This window comes from Corvus kubaryi, unplaced genomic scaffold, assembly GCF_017639235.1.
Source record: "Corvus kubaryi isolate FWS band 111438036 unplaced genomic scaffold, C.kubaryi_AGA036_p1.0 37357, whole genome shotgun sequence".
In the NCBI taxonomy this organism is placed as follows: Eukaryota; Metazoa; Chordata; class Aves; order Passeriformes; family Corvidae; genus Corvus; species Corvus kubaryi.
This window is the reverse complement of record NW_024581117.1, coordinates 4,103,026-4,122,906: the sequence shown is the minus strand read 5'-3', so window position 1 is coordinate 4,122,906 and position 19,881 is coordinate 4,103,026. Positions and strand designations below refer to the sequence as shown.

Genomic DNA, 19,881 nt, shown 5'->3' with positions numbered 1-19,881 from the left:
GGCCCCGGCCCCGCTGAGGGCGGGCGCGGCTCCGCAGGCAGCGGGGCTGCACGCCGAGATAAGCAGCAAAGGCGACCAGGACGCCCTGTCCTTCGCGGAGGCCGCGCCAAAACAGCGGCCCAGGTGTCAGGTGGAAAGGAGAGGTTTTTCTGAAATCCTTTAATAATTGATTAGTCTGTCGGCGCCCTTGAAGGGTCAAGTCAACAGGTTACGGAATAACAGTGTTTATTGATTTAGAGTGTTAAGGGATTGGAATGGAGCTTAAAGATCGTCTAGTCCCACCGTTTGCCGTGGGCAGGGACACCTCCCACTAGACCAGGTTTGTAAAGGCCTTACCCAAACTGGCCCTGAACACATCCAGAACTTCCCTGGGTAAGCCGTTCCAGTGCCCCACCTCCCTCGCAGTAACGAATTTCTTCTTAATACCTGTCTAAATTTCCCCCTTGTTTTTATCACTACAGTTCCTGATGAAGAGTCTGTCTCCAGCTTCCCTGTAGGCCCCCTCCAGATACTGGAAGGTTGCCATGAGATCTCCAGACAACCTTCTCAGCCTGTCTTCATAAGGGTGGTGGCTGCAGTCCTATCAACTTAGTGCAGAGGAGGCCACACACTCCCGCAGTTCCATGTCCTGGATGCAGTGTTGAGGTCTCACCAGAGCAGAGCAAAGGGACAGAATCCCCTCCCTGGCCCTGCTGCTGTGGATGCAGCCTAGAATTCTGACGTGTTAAGGTTCAAGGATTGATGGTGATAGTAGCTGACTGCAAAAACATATTCAAAACAATATATTAATTCAAAGCAATATACTAAAAAGCTCTAATCCCTAACAAAAGACAAGACAAGCATTTAGCACTCACAGAACACTGTTCTTACCCAATAGTTGTCCCCATGGGACTGAAGAGAGGTTGAGCCTGTCAACTGATTCCAGAAGTTACAATGGAGTCTTTCCTAACTTCTCACCCTTCTGAATTCACTTTTGTACTATTTTCTTATGTTTAAATGGAGCTTGAGTGGCTCTAGTCATACAGCTTATTCAGTGAAGGGTGGCTGTACATTGGCGGGGGGGATATCTCAGTACACTTAATGTGTCAGCCTAAGGAGAGTGATTTCACCACTGGTATAAACATATATTATAGTATTGGCTTCTCGCAAAGTATTAAGGTAGATATTATATAATATTAGAAATGCTTTTTGCTGTGTGGATGTAGTTTTCTCTCGTTTTAGCAAGAATGTTAGCAAGTGTGAGCAAGTAAGATAACCTCCAAGGGAGCAGAGGATGAGGTCCAAGGAGCTGCTAATCAACACTTTGTCCAGAGAACAAAAGGGCCCAAAGGCTGCTCCGCCTGGAGAACGGGCGGCCAGGAGGGTCCGAGAGCCCTTATCACCGCTCTGCCCGGGAGGCAAAGAGGCCCAAAGCTGCAATCAGCCCTAACTGTCTGGAGAATTAAGAGATCCACCCTACCATCGACTCTTACCTAGCGGGCCCAACCCCAAGAATCAAAAGAAATAAAACCACAAGGCCGAAGACTACGCATGCTCTAAAAAGGCGGACCCAAGGAGTGGCCATGCAGAACAGTTCCTGGAAAAGTTTTAATATGAATAGAGAACAGACAGTAAAAATGGTATAAAAAGGACTCACCTCGAGCATCAGGTGTGCTCTTGGCAGAGCGCCAAGGCACCCGGTCATTATCCCTTTGCTTTATTTTATGTGTCTCTTATTGTCTTTATATTAAACTCTTTAAATTCTAACAGGAGAGTGAACCTCGTTTTTCACAACCACAGTTGCTGATTCTGATGCCTTAGGTTTTAACTTTTATATTTTTCAAATTCTGTACTGCTTGGTGTGTAACTCTGAAGTTTCTTGTAGCCTGTTAATTTCTGCTCTCTCATACTAGGTAGACATAACAAAGCCTCTCCCACCCTGCATTCCAAGGACACCACGACTGTCCTAGGCCAAAAGTATAAACCAAAGAGCCACGAAGGGGGGGGGGCAAACTGAGGGGAAAACTGAAGCTTTAATTTGAGAATTAACCCTGCTATGCAAATGAACCAAACCCATAAAAGGGTGAAGAACTCGTGACCTGGGGTCCGTCTTGGGGTCCATTTTGAGAATGGCTTCAGGCTTCCTGGGGTGTACCTTTGAAGGCCTTTCAAATAAATACGTCTTTTATTCCCTCACTCCTGTCTAGTCTCTGTTTCTAGGAGGCCTCTTAAGGCATCAGTTCGACAACAGCACATCTTCCTTTATCTCCCTTGGTTTTCAGCTCCTGTGCAGCTTATCAGCCAGAAAGGAGCTTGAAGTTCCATCCTCTGCAAGAGCCTGGCTACAATGTACTCTACTCCACCCTTCTTCAGCATGTACAAGTGAGTGGGAAGTCAGGTATGCTGGCCCTGTTCCATGCAGGGGGTAGCAACCCTATTTTCCTCTATAATTTCCATACCGTTATCTTTTTATCCCCAAGCATTTTCCCACACTAGGGAACAACAGAGGCCCACGAGTACATAGTGTCCCACCTATAAAATGTGAATGTGAGTATTTATTGACTGTCACACAGGCAAGAATTTTAAAATAACAAAGCATATGGCTATTCCATAGCCAGCTTTGGCTCAGCAGGCAAAACCCATGTGCAGAGTGATCCAGTTTGGACAAATCCCTGAGTGAAGTGCACAGGACCTGGAACCAGTGACTGCTATGATCCATCACAGACAATGCATTGTGTCTGCTCTCCTACTGACCAGGATCCTGCCCCTTCTTCCAGGCTTATGCCCTGCTGGGGCCAGGTGAGAGGATGGCTGTGCAGTGGTCAGCTGCCCTTCTCAATCCCTGCAGAGGCATCATGGGAGGAGAGCTTGAAAGCTGCTGGGTGAACTGCACTGCCATTCCCCAGCTCCTGGTGGCTGCAGTGACTTCACGTGCAAGAAACCCCAATAGCCTTGGTACAGGGAGACTCATGCCATTACTTTGAATTATGGCTATGCCAGAAGGAAAACAAGTACCTGTTTTTCATTTCCACATTCCAGCATCCTTAAATATGCTAGGTAATACTTTAAATCCGTGTTTATGAAGTCCAAGCACAAGAAACACATTTCAGTCTCATGACCTCAGTTACTTCAGCTCCCCGATTCTGGGCTTAGTAGTTCTGGAGAGCTTGGCAGAAAGTGTGCAGATGTGTTTTTTACATGATGTCATGGGTTAGCAAGCATAGTCCCGGAAGGGATGTCCTTGCCAAGGGGTGCTTACAGCTTCCTCTGGGACCTGACAGGACCTATCAGCTGGCCAGTTTGAATATGGACAATTCTTTGAGCCACTTAAAGTTGTGACCGCCTCTGTGATCCACACTTAAGAATAGACAAACTCCCCCCCAAGCTCTCTCTCGTTTCCGGCGCTGGCACAGGTGGCTGCGGGCCCCGTGTGGGGGCCAGCGGGCCCGGCCAGGCCCTGCTTGGGCCAGGCCGGGCCGGGCCACGGCCATCCTGGAGCCGTGGGCCTGTTCCAGCCATGGAACCCCCCCCACTGCCTGGCTGTGAGCAGCCGGAGCGGCTCGGCTCTCCCCCCTCTCCACTTCGATAAGCAACATTCCAGCTGCAAGGCCGAGGTGAGATTAACCCTTTTATTGCTGTGAAGAGCTGAAAACCTGAGGGAAGAGAAAGAGGAGATGCTTAAAGCTGAAAGTCTGTTGTGAAGCTATGATATATCAGAGTATCCAGTTGTAATTTCATGAAGATATGGGGGGTGGAGTGTTCAACTTTTACTTGTGAGCAAAAGCACCTGTGCTGAGATAGGCAGATGCTGACGCAGCTGTAATTTCATGAGAAGTTTGGACAGGGAGAGATGGAAGCGATGAGGACTTCTGCTCCAAATGGGAAAGGAGAAACCTCAGTTCCTAGAGATGCTCCCAGAGATAGTCCTAACGATGAAGATGATGAAGACCCTTTGCTCCCAGGGAAGGAGAACGGCCTCTGTTCTTGCTTCTGAACGGCTCAACCTTAAAATTGTACCCCAAAAAATTTCAAGAGTGGACCCTCGAAAGCAGTTGCGGGAAAAGCTGCAAGTCGGGGGAAAGAACTCACACGTGAGCAGAGAGACTCCTCTTCCTAAATGGACTGAACAATATTTGGAAGTGGGCGGCTGTCTCGTTGTGATAATGTTTTCATAGCATGAGCAAGAAGAGACTTCTCTTTCTAAATGGACTGAACAAGGTTATTATGGCAGTGGTAAACTGACTGAACATCTGAAGGGTTGTCTTTTTACCTTGTCAGTGGGAGAAGGGAGGAAGGTGGGGGGGGGGGGGGGGAGAGTTCTGAAGGTGGTGTATTTTTTTTCCCCCTTCTTTTAGGTCTGTTAATAAACTTCTTTATATTCTTTCAAGTTTGGTGCCTGCTTTCTGTCTCTCCTAATTCTTATCTCACAGAAGATAAACAGTTATGAGTATTTTGGACCAAACCACTACACATAATTATGCCACTACACTTTACTGAAGCACTACTACCTCAAATATAAAGATAGCAGGTTAAAAGAAAGCAGGTTATAAAGAAAGTTGCATTTTCTTTAGCTACAAAAAGTGTATCACACACAATTCATGCACCTTGAGCATGCAATCTCAACAAAACACTCCTACTTGGGGGGATTTAAATGAACTACTGGGCTGAAGTCAGTACTCTTGAAGGGGGGAAGTTCATGTACGAATGCAACTAACGCCACTGTCATCAGTAACACTCTATCATGCAGGCACAAAGAGCTTTACTTTCTCTTTCCTCAGGATGCTTCCAAGCATCACTCCTTAGTCCCGTGTCTGCTGAATCAATCTCAGCATGGAAGACTGAGCATGGGCTTGAACATTAGCCTTCCCTCAGAGAAGATAAATGGAAAAATCTGTTTTAAATCTAACTAGTTCAAGCAAGTAACAAGAAATATTGATAATTCATCAGTATGGAAGAAAAAGCCAACAACTTTCCATGCTAGGGAACTCCTATGCAGCTATTTCAAGCCATGAAAACTTATTAGTGAAGGTAATTTTTTATGTGGCTTCTGTAGTTCTTATAAAAACGTGATGATGTTTATAAAAGAAATTGCTGTGCAATAAGTAAGTTTAAGTAGAATTTTAACAGATGGGGAAACAGTTTTAAATACAGCTATGAAACAAACCTCACCAGAAAAATTACATTAGGGAAAATGGATGTGTGTGATCTAGCAGTTAAATAGCTAAATGGGGTTGACTTACCTGTTTAAGACAGTTAACTGTGCTGCAGACCTGAAACAACTTCATCTTTCTCAATTTCTCAGCCCTGATAACTTACTATTCACAGCATAAAACATATTCCAACTTTGGAAACTCGGACGTCAAAAGCACGTGAAATTCTTGTGAAATATGATGACAGCACTTTTTTCTAATAAAAAAGGCAGCATGAATGAACAACTGTGTGTCTCTCCATATCATTAGGAGGACAGAGTATGCACCTGGTTCAGAAGAGGTTTATACACTTCATTCCCACCAGCAAAACTGGAAGTAACTCTGAACAGAAAGCTAAATAAAGCAAAAATATAGTATGTCTTTGGCAAAGGACACAGAAGAAATTATGTGTGAAAGCAACATATCTAGAAGTCCACAGATAGCTGGCTTCAGATGGATGAACACGAAAACAGGATCCTAGTTCCCTAAGACCACTTCAGCAATTCTAGCTTTCAACTTCCATAAAAATAGATTGATAGGGAAAAAAATATTGAACATGATAGTCAAAATCAAGATAATTATAGTAAGTTATCATTAATTCTACATTTATGTCAGGAATATTGAAAACTACAACCTCAGGAAAAAATACAGAAACTTAAGTCTGATTTTCACTTTTTTTTTAAAATTTATTTCAGATTCATAAATTAACAATTTTAACAATTAACAATTTTAACATGTAACTAATTCTTTTCTGAACAAGATAAGATGGTACATTACCACCTCTGGAAGGACTTCAAGTAAAGCTCAAGTGCCTATTACTAAAGAATGTAAATTCTTGACTGGTACAAGGATCCTCTTCACATTCTATGAAAACGGACATGTATTTTTCCCCAATTGCCAAATATAATACCTCTATTTCTTAAAGCATTTTTGTCTGTATCCCCAAGGCCTTGAAAAAGATTCTTAGCAGCAACAAAACAGGACTGACCTGTTTCCTAGTCTTTCTTTCTTTCTTCCTGAACATGAGCACAGCAGCAAATGAACTCCCATAAAATCACAGAACAGAAAACAACCCCACAAAATCTCAGTGGCACTGCTTGTCCAGAGACTGTTTTACATATGATGACTAGCGTCTATGTTTTCAGTTCTCTAGAGAAATAAAAAAGAACGTAGCAGTCTACAAACATTTCAAACACTTACATGAGGATTCAGTAAACAATCAACATTAATAAATATCATTTGCTCCTTCTAAAATTCATTTTTGAAGAAAATATAATTTATTTGGCTAGCACATAGTTTTAGTGCAGTTTAAAATCGTCAGGTGGAACAACAAAACCCTGAAAACAGTCCATTTTTAGTACCTGCCCTTTTCTAAATGATTTACCTAGTAAACAAATACAAAACATCATGGCTTTCTATTAAAATCCTCAAACAATCTATTAAAGAGCAGGGGTGCGTATTAAAATCCACAGTTGTTTGTACTAACAATTTAAAATAAAACACCCATATTTTCATTGAACTTAAGCTGAAGGTTGTCTATGCTGCTGTCCCGTGAATTCAGATGCTTTAGCCAAAGACATTTCTTGTAAGTGAATGATGGGCCTGCGTTGCAGTTTACCAGTGCTTAATATCCCTCATGATTCTTGCTGGGTCCTCTTCTGTGAGGCTTTTCCCTGAGTCATGTATTTATTGGAAAGGCTGCCTAAATTGGGAGGAAGAAAGCATCATGCTTTAAAGGTATTTGCTTTTTTTTTTCCTCCAAAAAAGACATAAACCAACTGAAACAAAAGACAGGAGAAAATTACTATCAAATCAAACTAGAATCAAAGGACATAGAGATCAACTTAAGAGCATTACCTGCTGAAGGACAGTAGAAAATAATAAAATACAAAATCAAAAACCAGCATTTTGTTCAACTAAACACCTAATGACAAATCACTTTGTGTTAAAAAATCCCCAAACTTAGACTTGAAAAAGCCTTGCAGTGAAGACAAAAAACCAAATATGTCTTCCCAACAAAACAGATAATTCAGTTTGAGATACTTAATTGCAGTCAAATCTTTACAAACTTCAGAAAACTAATTTGGTCCCCCTCCAACTGCAGAGAGATTAGTGTATTATACACCCATGCTGCTGAAAGGTTTGAAGAGTTGTACTAGAAATTCTAATTTTAAAAAAAGCAGCCATTCTAAAAATATTCATTGTACTGTACTTCATTGCTAATAAGAGTGTGAAATTACTGAAAGGAAGCTACATTGTTAATCACACATTTAAAGCAAATCATCTCTGATTCAGAAAAAGTACATAAAGGCCTTTATAATACAATCTCACTGCTACTTTCAAATGTAATTTTAACTAGTTTGCATTTTGGCAGCTCACACTAAGGATGTGGTTTGATAATTTCTCTTAAGTTTATTGTATATAATTCTAGACAATTACTGCAAGGAACCCTCACAAGAAAGGATTCCATGTTCCTGAAGAATCAGAAAACCCCATGTAAGCTGAAACAGAAGAGATTGATACAACTCCACCATACCGTTCTGCAAAATAAATCAACCAGAGTCAATGATATAAAGGCACAGAATTGTTGTGCCCAAGTTTTGCTTCCAAATAAAAACTCAAAAATTGTACACTTTTCCAGATTAAAAAACATAGGTGGCTTCAGCCTGTTCAAGCTGCCACTGTGTTCAGCAAATTAGGTAAAATTCCTGTAAGGACTGATGAAGGATCATACAATTCTAGAATAATTTGTGTTAAGGATCATTTAGTCCAACCCTCCTGCCATGAGCAGGGACATTTTCCACTAGATCAGGTTGCTCAGAGCCACATCCAACCTGACCTTGGATGTTTTCAGGGATGGGGCATCCACCACCTCTCTGGGCAACCTGTGCCCATGTTTCGCCATCCTCATTGTAAAAAACTTTTTTCTTTAATCTAATGTAAACTGACCCTCTTTCAGTTTTAAACCATTACCCCAGGTTTTATCACAACAGTCCCTGCTAAGAAGTTTGTTTCCACTTTTCCTACAGGCCCTTTTTTAGAACTGAAAGGCCAACACAGTCTTCCCGAAGCCTTCTTTTCTCCAGGCTGAATGGCCCCAACCCTCTCAGCCTCTCCATAGGAGAGGTGCTCCATCCCTCTAATCATCTTGGTAAGCCTCCTCTGGACTCACTCTCACAGGTCCATGTCCTTCCTGTGCTGGCACCCCAGAGCTGGATGCAGCACTGCAGGTGGGGTCTCAGCAGAGCAGAGGGGCAGAATCCCCTCCCTTGCCCACCTGGCCAGGCTTTTACATATAGTTTATGAATTGAACTGAAGATACACAAACCTGACTGGGGACTCAAAAATACTTTTCCTTTTTGTTTCTTTTTTTCTTCATGCATAAGCACTCCCTATAAAAAACATACACACATCAATGAACCAAGAAAACTGAAGTATTCCATTTCACAACATAAAAGGTTTTCCTTGAAAACTAAAGTAAAGCTGTTCTTAATTACTTTACATGGACTTTAAAACATATAAAAAGTAAAAGATGAAACAAAAGTGACACTTGGTGTTTACCTGATTTAATCTACCAGCATGTTTGACAGCACTGGGTAAAGAAGGGGACCCGCACAACACTTCCGGTTTTGAGCCACCTGAAAAAAATCATAAAAAGGAGTTGCTAATTGCAAACTAATTTCTATTTCGGTTATCATAAGACAGAAAAATACCAAAATATTTGCTATCTAGAATCAGAAAATGTAGAATGTAGGACATTGTTATTTTCCTCAGTTTTATAACACTGAAAACTGGCATAATGTGGTGACATACATCTAAGCTAGGAAACTACAATAAATTAAGCTTTGTATTCTCTTCCAGAATCAGCAGGCGACAGGGAATTTAGGATGAATGAAGATAAGGTGATAAGCGAAGTGTCCGTATTCTCACAATATGCAGCAAAGAGTGAAGTCTGAACTCTTTGATCCATTTGTTCATAGTACTTTATTCAACTAGAGAGAACACTTCAGGCACTAAGCAAGCAATAAAAGACAAAGCCCAACCTACAGCAATTCTTTCAAATTCAAACATACTAATAAAAACACCTACTTCAGAATTTATTAGTTTAGACATATATACTGTGAAGCCTAAGTACAGTTCTCATACAATGAATGTTAAATATCATTGACTATGAAACAGTCAGGCATATTCCCCTCCACCTTAGCACACGCAGTACCACGGCGAACAGAATGGTTGGAAGAGAAGTTCAGTGAGAAAAGGTCAAAGATAAACTCTAAAGTTAAATTTAGACTTGACATACACCTTCAAAAGGTCAGAAGCTGAATGACGCATGGCTTCAATTTTTAATCAACTTCTCTGTCCATCCAATACTTCTAGTGGTCTATCAAAGTAAGAATACTTCTAAATATATTCACAATTCTGAATATACCTGCCCCATTTTCCTCCCTCTTCCAGTATTTTAACACAGTCTTATGCCCTCTTCCTCTAAATGCATCCGATTATGAAGAGTTTCCTCATCTAAGGCAGACAGGATATTTTTTCAAGTAGAGAAAAGCTGGTTTGTAAAATATGTTTATATAAAAGACTCCTGTCTGTTCCTTTAAGAGGTCAAGTCATTAGTAATCTGTAAAACAAATTTTTTCCAGCCTGAATTTAAACACACCCAGGTTAACCTACAGGGAAACAGTGTTATTTTGTTCCTTTGGAAGCTAATTACAAGTACCACATATTGTCTTAAGTCTGAGTTTTATCTTAGAAAGATATTCCTTTGGAACACAAACTATGAGCAATCCATCTTATTTGAGGGATGACTTAGATAATTAAACTCTTTTGCTTAGAAATATTTCATTCAGATCTGTCAATCAGGATCTATGAGGTGAATTCCTGTATCCCTCCAACTGCTGACTTGTCAGAAGCGTTCTTTATTTTATTCACAAAATTCTATCTGAGCAAATCTGTACACTTTTCATATCAACTTTAGGGTTGTATACAATCATTCTGGTTTAGGTAATGTGAAGAGCTGTAATGTTAGCTTTTGTTGCAATTATGATGAACTGGAAGAGAGGCTGTACTTTGAAATGTTGGCAAGCTCATATACTGTGATGACAATGGAAGGAATTTCAATATAATTGATACTTATACCCTTTTAATTACAAATATCTTATCTGCTAAGAGAAACCATGCCAAATCCCCTAGGATACAGCAAATTTCTGAAAGGAAGGTGAAGATGAAGGGAAAATCATTAAATGTGACTACATTAAAAAAAACAACCCGACATTTACATGGTGCAAAAACCTTATCTGTTAGTCAGTCATGTTAAAAATACCGAAGAACACCATAAGTTTAAACTACTCAGCTTGATCAGTTTCTTACCGGCAACTCCTTTATATTGTGGGCATTCCTTTCTAATATGACCTTCTCTTCCACAGATAAAACAACGTTTTTCTCTTAAGTCTCTCTCTTCTGGACGCTTCCATTTCTCTGCTGATTGCCTGGGAGTCTTCTCTCTTCCAGTTTCCACTATTACCTTTGCTAGTTTCCTCTTCTGAGGTGTATGTAGGTGCAACTTTCCCTCCTTGATTGAGTTCTCCTTTTCTGTTGGTTTATTCTGCATTTCTTTGTCCTCTTTGCTTCTTTTCTCCTTGATTTCTCCATACCTTTGTGCACCTTCATAATCACGACGCCGTCTTAGCCTGCAGGAGCAGAAAAGTGCTGCAGAATTCAGAAGCCTTACATTCATACCCAGAATCAATAAAAAGCCAAATCAAAAACCCATGTGCTGTCCTTAGACAAAGTAATTCTTCAGTGGAATAAATGAATTGCCATACCTTTCCTTTTGACTCTCCTACCAAACAGTGCTACACTGATGTAACAAATATTTAATAATTTAACTTTACAATTAGATGACAATGCAGTCCTAAATCCTAATAATTGTAACTCAAAAAATATAAGAACAACTGAAAATCTGACTGCTCAAGTTGCAGACAATGGAAGAGAAGAAACACCAAGCAAAATGCTAACAAAGTACAAAAAAAATAGGGCTATAGTTCTGGGTTGTTTTTTTATTTGTACAATTCAACCAGAACTCAGTTCCTTCCTTCTGAAACTGTGCATATTCACTCTAGAAGTCTCTTCTACTGCCAGAAGCTTCTAAAATTCTATGTGACTTAAAGGTCTAGCAGTGAAGAAACACTACCACTGTCAGATTTGTTTCATCTAACAGCTTTATACATGACTAGGGAAAGAGACAGGAGTGAAACCTCCAAGTCTGAAGATGGTACCAGGCTCCTCTGGCAAGTTGGATGCATTGCTAATGGCTAAAAACTTGGAAAACACTTCACAAAACTGAATGAAGGGCAAAAGAATGGCATGAGCTTCAAGGTCAGCTTCTTTTTTAAAAAAAAAGGCATAAAAGGAAGACCTGGGGAGCTATAGGCTGGTCAGTCTCACCTCTGCCTGCTAAGATTATGGAGCAGACCCTCCTGGAAACTATGCTAAGGCACATGGAAAACAGAGAGGCAACTGGTGACAGCCAACATGCCTTCAGTAAGAGCAAATCATGCCTGAAAAATCTGGTAGCTTTCTATAAGATGGTTATAGAAATGTTTGGTAAGGAAAGAGTGACTGACATCATGTAGCTGGACTTCTGCAAAGCATCTGACACTGTCTTACACAACATCCTTGTCTCTAAAATGGAAAGACATGGATTTGATAGGGGCACCCCGCAGTGGATAAGGAATTGGATGGATAGTTGCACTTCAAGCATTGTGGTCACTGTCTTGATGTCCATGTGAACACCAGTGATGAACGGTGTTCCTCAGGGGTCTGTACTGGGACCAATATTATTTAACATCTTTGTTAGGGACATTGACAAATGGATTAAGTGCACACTCAGCAAGTTATTAGATCACTAAGATTAGCTTTAAACAAATACAGGAAAGTACTATTTTACACATCAGTCAGAACACTTATGGAACTGGTTGCCATAGAAGACTGTTACAGAAACCAGGAGAATCAGATTCAGGAAAAAAGAACCTAAAAGGACAAAATCATAAACAAGTCCAGTCCACAAGTGAGCATTACCAGAGCAGGGCAGGTATGTGCTCTAACATCTTTTATACAGCAACTGCAGATGCTGAGGGAATGCATGAGAAGAGATTGCAGAAAATAACTGGTTTGCCCTTCAGAGACAGCATTCCCTTTTGCAATGAATGGCTGAACAGAGCACTTAAACGTATCAGTGATTATACCCCATAGGGCATTTCTGTTCTTAGATGCATAATCCCATTTACATTTCCTCTAATGTTGTACAGAACGTAGCTGAGTATGTGCAGTGAACTGGTGTTTCACTTCAGGATGCAAGACTAAAAATCCATAGAGGTAAGACAGCAGTTTAGACCTTGAGCAGACTTTCACACCATCTTCAGCACTCTTTAATTTCAAACTATCGTCAGCTACTGCATTTTTAAAAGTTGAGTAAATGTCTAAATTAGCAGAATCAACAATGTAAGTTCACAAATATCTAATGTGTAGTGGAACAGCCACTTCATCCAACATGATGTTAGTAGCTTTTTTTTTTACTTAGTTACAGGCAAGTGCAAATGATTTTTAATGACAGCTTTTAACATAAATAGATACTAAACAATAGTTAGGTTTTTCCATCCACCTTACAAGTGAGCATAATTCATGATTTCACTACTTTATATGTTGGAGAATGGTTAGAGGATCAGGGACAGGGATCACTGATAAAGGGTACAAATCAATAACAGAACTGTACAAGCAAAAGCCTGCATGAGAAAAAGCCTCCATGAGAAAATGCCTGTGTGAGAAACAGGCCTGAGAACCAAAAGGGAGTTTTTAGGAGGTACAGTCCTGTGCTGATAAGATATACTGACCATGAGAAGGGAGGAAGATTTTTGATCTCTCAAGTCAAAACATAAATAATAGAAGCTTGCCAAATGTAGTCTTTTATCTAACCCAATTATGTAGAAGTAAGAATGCGCTTTTATAAGTTTAAACTAATTAAAGAACTGATAAGCTTGTACTCAATACTATTATAAGCGCCTCTGTATTGCCAATAAACGAAGCTTGCATTACCAATCACACTGACTGTCTGCATGGCTTCCCCCGCCAGAAAGTCAGCATTTACAGACATGAAGTCTTTAAAAGAGCTTTGTCTTAAATAGAAAACAAAATTAAAGGATGAGTTTTAAGTTTAGACATTTCATAAGAGGAAGAGCAGCAAAAGCCATTTAGCCATTCATTTGCTGCAAGAAGAAAGTCATTGAATGTTGGATGTGGCTATTCAGGTAGAGAGGTATTCTCTTGGATGTAAAACAGGACATTGTTCTCATACATGTGTGCTTACAAAAAGTAATGCTGTGACATTCTTGCCTTGCTTTTGATAGAAATTGTATGATTCTGTGAACTTGACAAAATTGTGTCTTGCTAGGAGAAACATAATTCTGGTAGTAGAAGCTATTAAATAAATAAAAATAAAATTGCATCCATGAGTGCTTTTCACAGCACACAGTTATTCAGCTCTGCTGAGTATTTAGATTCTCGTTGACTACTCCCTTCCTGTAAAATGAAGTGGAGAGTCAACACTGATACCTTAAATTAACAGTTCTACAGCAACACCATCCACCACCACCAAAACAGGTACTGATACATTTTAATTTAAGTTCAGGAAATAATCTGCAGCACACAGACGTTTTGTTTCAGCATTACTATCCTAATCTTTCCTAAACAAATCTGAGGAAAAAAAATTACACACAGATGCCAGTACTATACTCACTTTCGTCTCATGGGACAATCTTTCATGAAATGGCCAATTTTACCACAAGTTCTGCAGCATCTATCATTTGGTGCCAATTCTCCTTCGGTTAGTATCTCAGGATCAAAAAAGTACTCCTATAGAAGAAATCACATTAATAATTTAAAAATCATTTAAATAATTTAAAAATGAAAATACAAACACTTGGAAATCAAGACAGATACAAAAGTGTTAAAACAGCAATGTAAGAGTTACAGAAAAGCAGTAAGAGTTACAGAAAAGAATAAACTTGGGGTCTGTAGCTGAACCCTGGAAGACCTAATGAATTAACTGGCCACTGACCTCTTTTTTGACAGGCAGCCTACTAACCACCAGGTGTGCATACTCTTTTATAAAAAACTGCAGTTTTAAGAAATGCTAAGCTGGTTTTGATTCGGATTAAAATACATAAATCTGTACAATGAAACTCTGACTTGACTAGTCTTCTGTATACCAACATATTTTACACGCAAATGACATTAAAATGGTACTCAGCAGTAACTCCCATGAAGACTTTTAGAGTAGTGTGGCAATTTAAGAGAAAGAGCTTAAAGTGAGTGTAACCATACTACTGCAAAGGCTAAGTTTTATGCCAAAGAGCACACACATACTCCTCTTAGAAGGAACTTACCATTTTTGATGGGTATTCTTTAGGAAATATTTTTACAGGGGTACCAAATACCCTTCTGCCATTGATAAAAGCCTTCATTATAAAATTTGTCACTGTGGAAGAAAAAAAAAACTCAAACTGAAATCATCATCTAAATATCAAACCAGAATGTAAAATAAGATCCAAGACAAGGTCTTCACTTTGTAACTGAAATTGTTAACAGATGACTTACTTTTTCTTGACAATCCAGCTCCAAGATTGTGGTTCAAATCAAAGGGATCTGTAGAAGAAAACATGACAGGCATTCCTCAGTGCGCAGGCAAGAGAGTAGAATTCTTTCCATGAAAATGAAATGGCCAGAAAACAGTTTACAGAACATTTCTAAAATATATGTCACTGAATTTTCTCTGTCAGTGATCACAGTGATACTTAACAGCATAATCATACACAAAGTTAAATTTATTAAGTAAATATGGGCTCAGCTAAACTTAGTATTTTTGAAAAACCTCAATGGCATTATAGTTAATTTCTTCGCCAAATATTACCGCAGGCCTAGGCCTTAGGGTATATCACCGTGTCCTGCAGCTGTAGGGAGGAGGAGTAGAGAAGATCCAGCAGGCAGGAATTGTGCAGCAAGATTGATTGATTTAATTATTTTACAAACCCTTTTATAGACTTTTTTCTTCATAGTCTAATTGGACAAAGGATCAGCCACCCCTTGGGGTGATTGGCTAAAATCCTAAAACATCCCTTGTCAAAATATTTTTCTACTATACCATAAACAAGATTTTTCAAGGTTGCAGGTGGCTTGGTTGTTCACATATCCTGCTACCTCTTCTGTGAGAGAGAAAAGTCTCTCATGGGCTTAGAAAATACCAAGAAAATCCTTGCTAGCAGCATTTTTGTATCTACAGCCAAAATATTTTGTTAAATTTGTTTTTCTGCCTTTTACTTCATAATAAAAAATATGAGGTTTGCTATGCAAAAAAAACCCCAAACCCTTATGAATAATTTTTAGCACTACTGAAACTCAATGGCAATTTTGTGATGATTTCAAAACATGAGCAAGTAACAATTTATAATCTAGTAATAGAAAATAAATAAGCCTTGTGAAAAAGCAGAATTTTCATGCTAAAGAAGTTCTGTATATTCCTGTACTTCATATGCTTTTACCTTCAATTACAATATATTTGGAGGTCCACTGCTTCTTGAAAGTTGTAAGCAGACTTTTTCTCCTAATGCAGATGACATGCTCTTTAAAATCAAATTCTTCTGTGTAGAATCGGAGAAGTCCCAGCCACAGTTGCCCAACAGACTCAGTGTTTTTCCCACAGTCTGGCCAAACAACTGACTAAAATGACAAAAATATTGTTACATCCAGTATTACATTAAGCAGAATGATTTTCATAATTTCCATAATATATTTTCATGATTTATTTTATACAGAAAAACAATGAAGTTACACTAGAATACTTCCTTTCGTAATTGGTATTGATAATCCAATATTGGTTTTAAATGCTATATTTTTTATCCTATTAACAACAAAAGCAGACAATTAATAGAACTTTTGGCATTAGGTTTTGCCTCTTAAAAAAAAATTATTAATTCACTTCATGAGTTGTATAAAACAAAATTATTCAATGGAATTAACCAGATATGACCAGATATACAAGTGATAAGAGTTATCTTCACCCAGAGTGACATAAAGAACAATTAATCATCCTTAACACCTTAAAATAATTTTCTGATCTATTTTGTCAGATTTTGGAGTTTATTTTTTCACAGATGAATTACAACCAACCATATTCTAAAAGCTTTACAACACAGGAATGGGATTTTCAAAACAGCAGCTACTCCACTTCCATTCCTGTATTTGCTCTGGGATAGAGTTAATTTTGTTCTTAGTAGCTGGTATAGTCTGTGTTGCGGATTTAGTCTAAGAATAATGTTGGTAACATTGATAAACCACTGATATTTTAGTTGCTGCTCAGCAACTAAAGGTCCCTAAGTCAAGGACTTTGCAGTTTCCCATGCTCTGGCAGGTGCACAAGAAGCTGGGAGGGAGCAGTACCAGGACAGCTGACCTGAACTGCCCAAAGGGATATTCCATACCACAGAACGTCATGCCCGGTATATAAACTGGGGGGAACTGGCCAGGAGGTACTGACTGCTGCTGAGGGATGGGCTGGGCATCAGTCAGCAGCTGCTGAGCAGTTGTATTGGGCCTTTCTTGTTTCTCTTGCCTTTTAGTCCTCTCTCTCTCTTTTAATTACCACCATTACTACTACTACTGCTACTACTATTATTATTATCATCATTGTAATAATTAGAAGTATGAGGATTATTATTTTATTTTGTTTCAATTAATAAAGTGTTTTTATTTCAACCCACAAATGTTACTTTTTTCTTTTTTTTTTTTTTATTCGCCTTCCTACCAGGGAGGGGGCAGGGGGAATGAGAGAGTGGCTATGCGGTGCTAAGTTGCCAGCTGGGGTTAAACCACAATACTCAACCTTTATATTTGGGAACAATGTCTTTAGAAGGAATTTCTATTTATTTGCCAAGCTACAGGTAACACCTTTTCCAATTAGTCTGATTTACTCACCAACTCCTCTATCTTATCAAAGAAATATACGTTCCAGCCATCAACTAAAATTTCAGGCTTTTTTGGTTCTTTGTAGATCTGAAAGAATAATATTAGAACTCATTAGAAGAGCCTTTCATATTCAGCACTGACATTCTTCTGATCAATACTGCATACAGTTACTTGTTTCTTTCTGATATACTTTACCTCTTGAAGAACAGGGATGACTGGTGGATTTCTCTGTTGAAGAAAATAAAGCACCATAAGAGTATATGCATAAGATGACAGGCTACCTCGAGATGCATCTCCAATGTCACACATCTAGAAAAAGAAACATGATTTTTATCTTTCATGGTGATCATTCCTTGCTGCAGGAGCTACTGCTTCTAGAATGTCTGAAATACACTTACCTTTGTAAAGACTTTCATTGTGTAACACAGATATTTTACTCTAGGATCAATAGCTGCATATGATGACAGAAGTCTGGTGTTATGCAAGGCCTACAGAAATAAGGAAGTAATGTAGAAAATAAAGGAGCTCTGAAGTTACGAAGGCAATAAGCTGAAAACATGAAAAACAAAAACTCAAGAAATGCATATGTGAAGCCCTACATAGTAGGAATACATATTGAGAAAGGAAGCATTCAACAATGAGGTTATCACCTCTCTGTTAAAAGCCGATCAACTTCCTTAATCTGTGTGGAAGTGGTACAAAGCAGCATTCACAGAACAATACTTCAAAACAAGAAGCATTAATCTCCTACTATGGTTTCAAACTATTTGTTAGAAGGTAATTACTTGAACCAAGAGATTTCAGTCTGGATCTGTAAGAGCTGCCAACGGACATATAGAGATGCACAACTTCAAGGAGAGAACTTTCACACTTAGTGGTTGAGGTATCTTCCTCAAGACTCCCTGTGAGCTCACAAAAAAATCTTCAGAAAGTTTAAAAATTGTCTCTAAGACTTAACTTTTCTTTGCTGTTTCAAGCAACAGGGTTTTGAAGTTTAGAGACATTGAAATAAACAAAACCTGTTTTTAAAATGTTTGGCCAAGAACACGTGAATTGTTTGGGGTTTTTTTTGTTAATTCTAATATGTTACAGTTTAGGCAAGCTGGGTTCAAAACCACTATTTTCAGGTCTCAAGGCTAGGCAAGAGCCATGATGCTAAGTGGAGTGTGAAAAAGCTCATTTAAGAAAGACTTAAAATACTTAAACACTATTTCTTACTATTACTGAAGAACTAATAAATTTTCTTAGGAAAATGACAACTCTAAAGTCACAACTGTGCAGCTGACTCCACTCATAGTCAAACAAGCAAAATGAAAAAGGTGTCTTTGAAATATAAAACTGTAAATATAAAACTGTAATTGGAAACAGTTGATTATTGAATCTCATCCAAACAATCAGTTCAGTTTCAAGAAACAGATCCTCAGTTTTTTGTTACACAACATAAAATAAAAAAGGAGATAACCTTACCAGAGTATTATATAAACTGATGTCTACTTCAAGACCACTTCTGACATGGAAAAATTTGACAATTGGGACTTTAGCAGTTGTTATAGGCAAGACATTTCTTAAACCTAGGATGAAATGTTTTATTACTAAATGGCTACAATACAGTCCTACACAGTATCAAATAACTTCCAACTGCAGCAAAAAGGCTACAAATTAAATCTTAGTTGACACCAAGTTTGTATTTCAGTTATGGTTTAACAGGGATTTTAGCAATTTGTCAAACATGATCAGTCTGCTAAATATAATTTATCTAAATGTATGTTTAGCCCCCTCAAAAAATGAAGATCAGTCTAAATAAGAGTATAGAATCTCTTTATAGAGAATTAAGCTTAAGAGAAAAATGATAGTTCATTACAATTCATTGGAGATACACCAAAATGAGCACTATAAAATTCATGATTTCTTGTAGAAAAAGCAGGATTCACATTGCAGACTCGTATCAGAGTATCTTTTACTATCAACTTACTGTGCACTGAACATACAAATACATAATTACTAAATTGAAGCCTCAAGTCTTAGTAAATATACTATCTGTCCAGTTCAGATGTGGTCCTTTAACATTATAACCTCGAAGATCTACATATACAAACAAAAATGAATCCAAATGTTCACAATATTTAACCTCACTCTTACCAACATAAGGTCTTTGATATATTTGTATCTTAACGACTTTCATCTACAGTGCCCCAGAACGTTGTCACTACAGCAAATGAAGTAACAAAACCAGAATCACTTATTTTAATTTTCCAGAAAGTTACCTGACTGTTTCTTGAGAACTTTTGCTAAATCTTCAATAATTCTGATGCAGTCAAGTCCCTAAGACATTAAGAAAAAAAGGTGAAAGATGTATCTGCTGCAAGTATTTTAGGCAAACCTTTTATTATGTGCCATTAAGCTTAAAGCTGTATAACTGAATGTTTCATACAGAATTATGTGAATACAAGAAATTGTTTCAAAATAGCACATGTAAAATCAACAGTTGATAATGAAAACTTTTAAGAAACTGATATTAGGCATGAAAGGAGACTGATGTGCTCTGCCATTTTGTTCCCATTCCTAGTTTTTTATGCAATAAAAAATGTTACTTATCTGCACTAATAAAGCTAGAAATGCAGAATTCAGGAGAAAACTGGCTACTTTATTCTTAGACACATGCCTAAACCAACAGAAAACACCCCAAAATAAT

At 38.5% G+C, this 19,881-nt stretch overlaps 1 protein-coding gene and 1 long non-coding RNA gene across 5 annotated transcripts in view; one reads left to right on the top strand and one right to left on the bottom strand.

The window, feature by feature from the left end:
• The first annotated feature begins 6 nt into the window (after positions 1 to 6).
• LOC121667182 lies at positions 7 to 839 on the top strand. The gene is made up of 2 exons (XR_006016946.1): positions 7 to 319; positions 462 to 839. It is a non-coding gene; the product is annotated as an uncharacterized LOC121667182 (long non-coding RNA).
• Positions 840 to 5,828: 4,989 nt separating this feature from the next.
• TUT7 (terminal uridylyl transferase 7) overlaps positions 5,829 to 19,881 on the bottom strand; it is a 34,918-nt gene continuing 20,865 nt past the window's right edge. For 2 of the 4 annotated variants that reach the window (XM_042033227.1, XM_042033228.1), the window contains exons 17-29: positions 19,454 to 19,511; positions 18,657 to 18,760; positions 17,588 to 17,677; positions 17,385 to 17,498; positions 17,199 to 17,276; positions 15,767 to 15,944; positions 14,826 to 14,873; positions 14,615 to 14,706; positions 13,966 to 14,081; positions 10,542 to 10,861; positions 8,730 to 8,806; positions 8,497 to 8,560; positions 5,829 to 6,870 (exon numbers count right to left, since the gene is read on the bottom strand). In XM_042033227.1, coding sequence (XP_041889161.1) covers positions 6,803 to 6,870; positions 8,497 to 8,560; positions 8,730 to 8,806; positions 10,542 to 10,861; positions 13,966 to 14,081; positions 14,615 to 14,706; positions 14,826 to 14,873; positions 15,767 to 15,944; positions 17,199 to 17,276; positions 17,385 to 17,498; positions 17,588 to 17,677; positions 18,657 to 18,760; positions 19,454 to 19,511 — 1,407 coding nt within the window. In that variant the 3' untranslated portion in view covers positions 5,829 to 6,802. Of the gene's footprint in view, positions 6,947 to 8,496; positions 8,561 to 8,729; positions 8,807 to 10,541; positions 10,862 to 13,965; positions 14,082 to 14,614; positions 14,707 to 14,825; positions 14,874 to 15,766; positions 15,945 to 17,198; positions 17,277 to 17,384; positions 17,499 to 17,587; positions 17,678 to 18,656; positions 18,761 to 19,453; positions 19,512 to 19,881 lie in introns of all 4 variants that reach the window. The other 2 variants (XM_042033229.1, XM_042033230.1) reach the window with 2 other exon arrangements.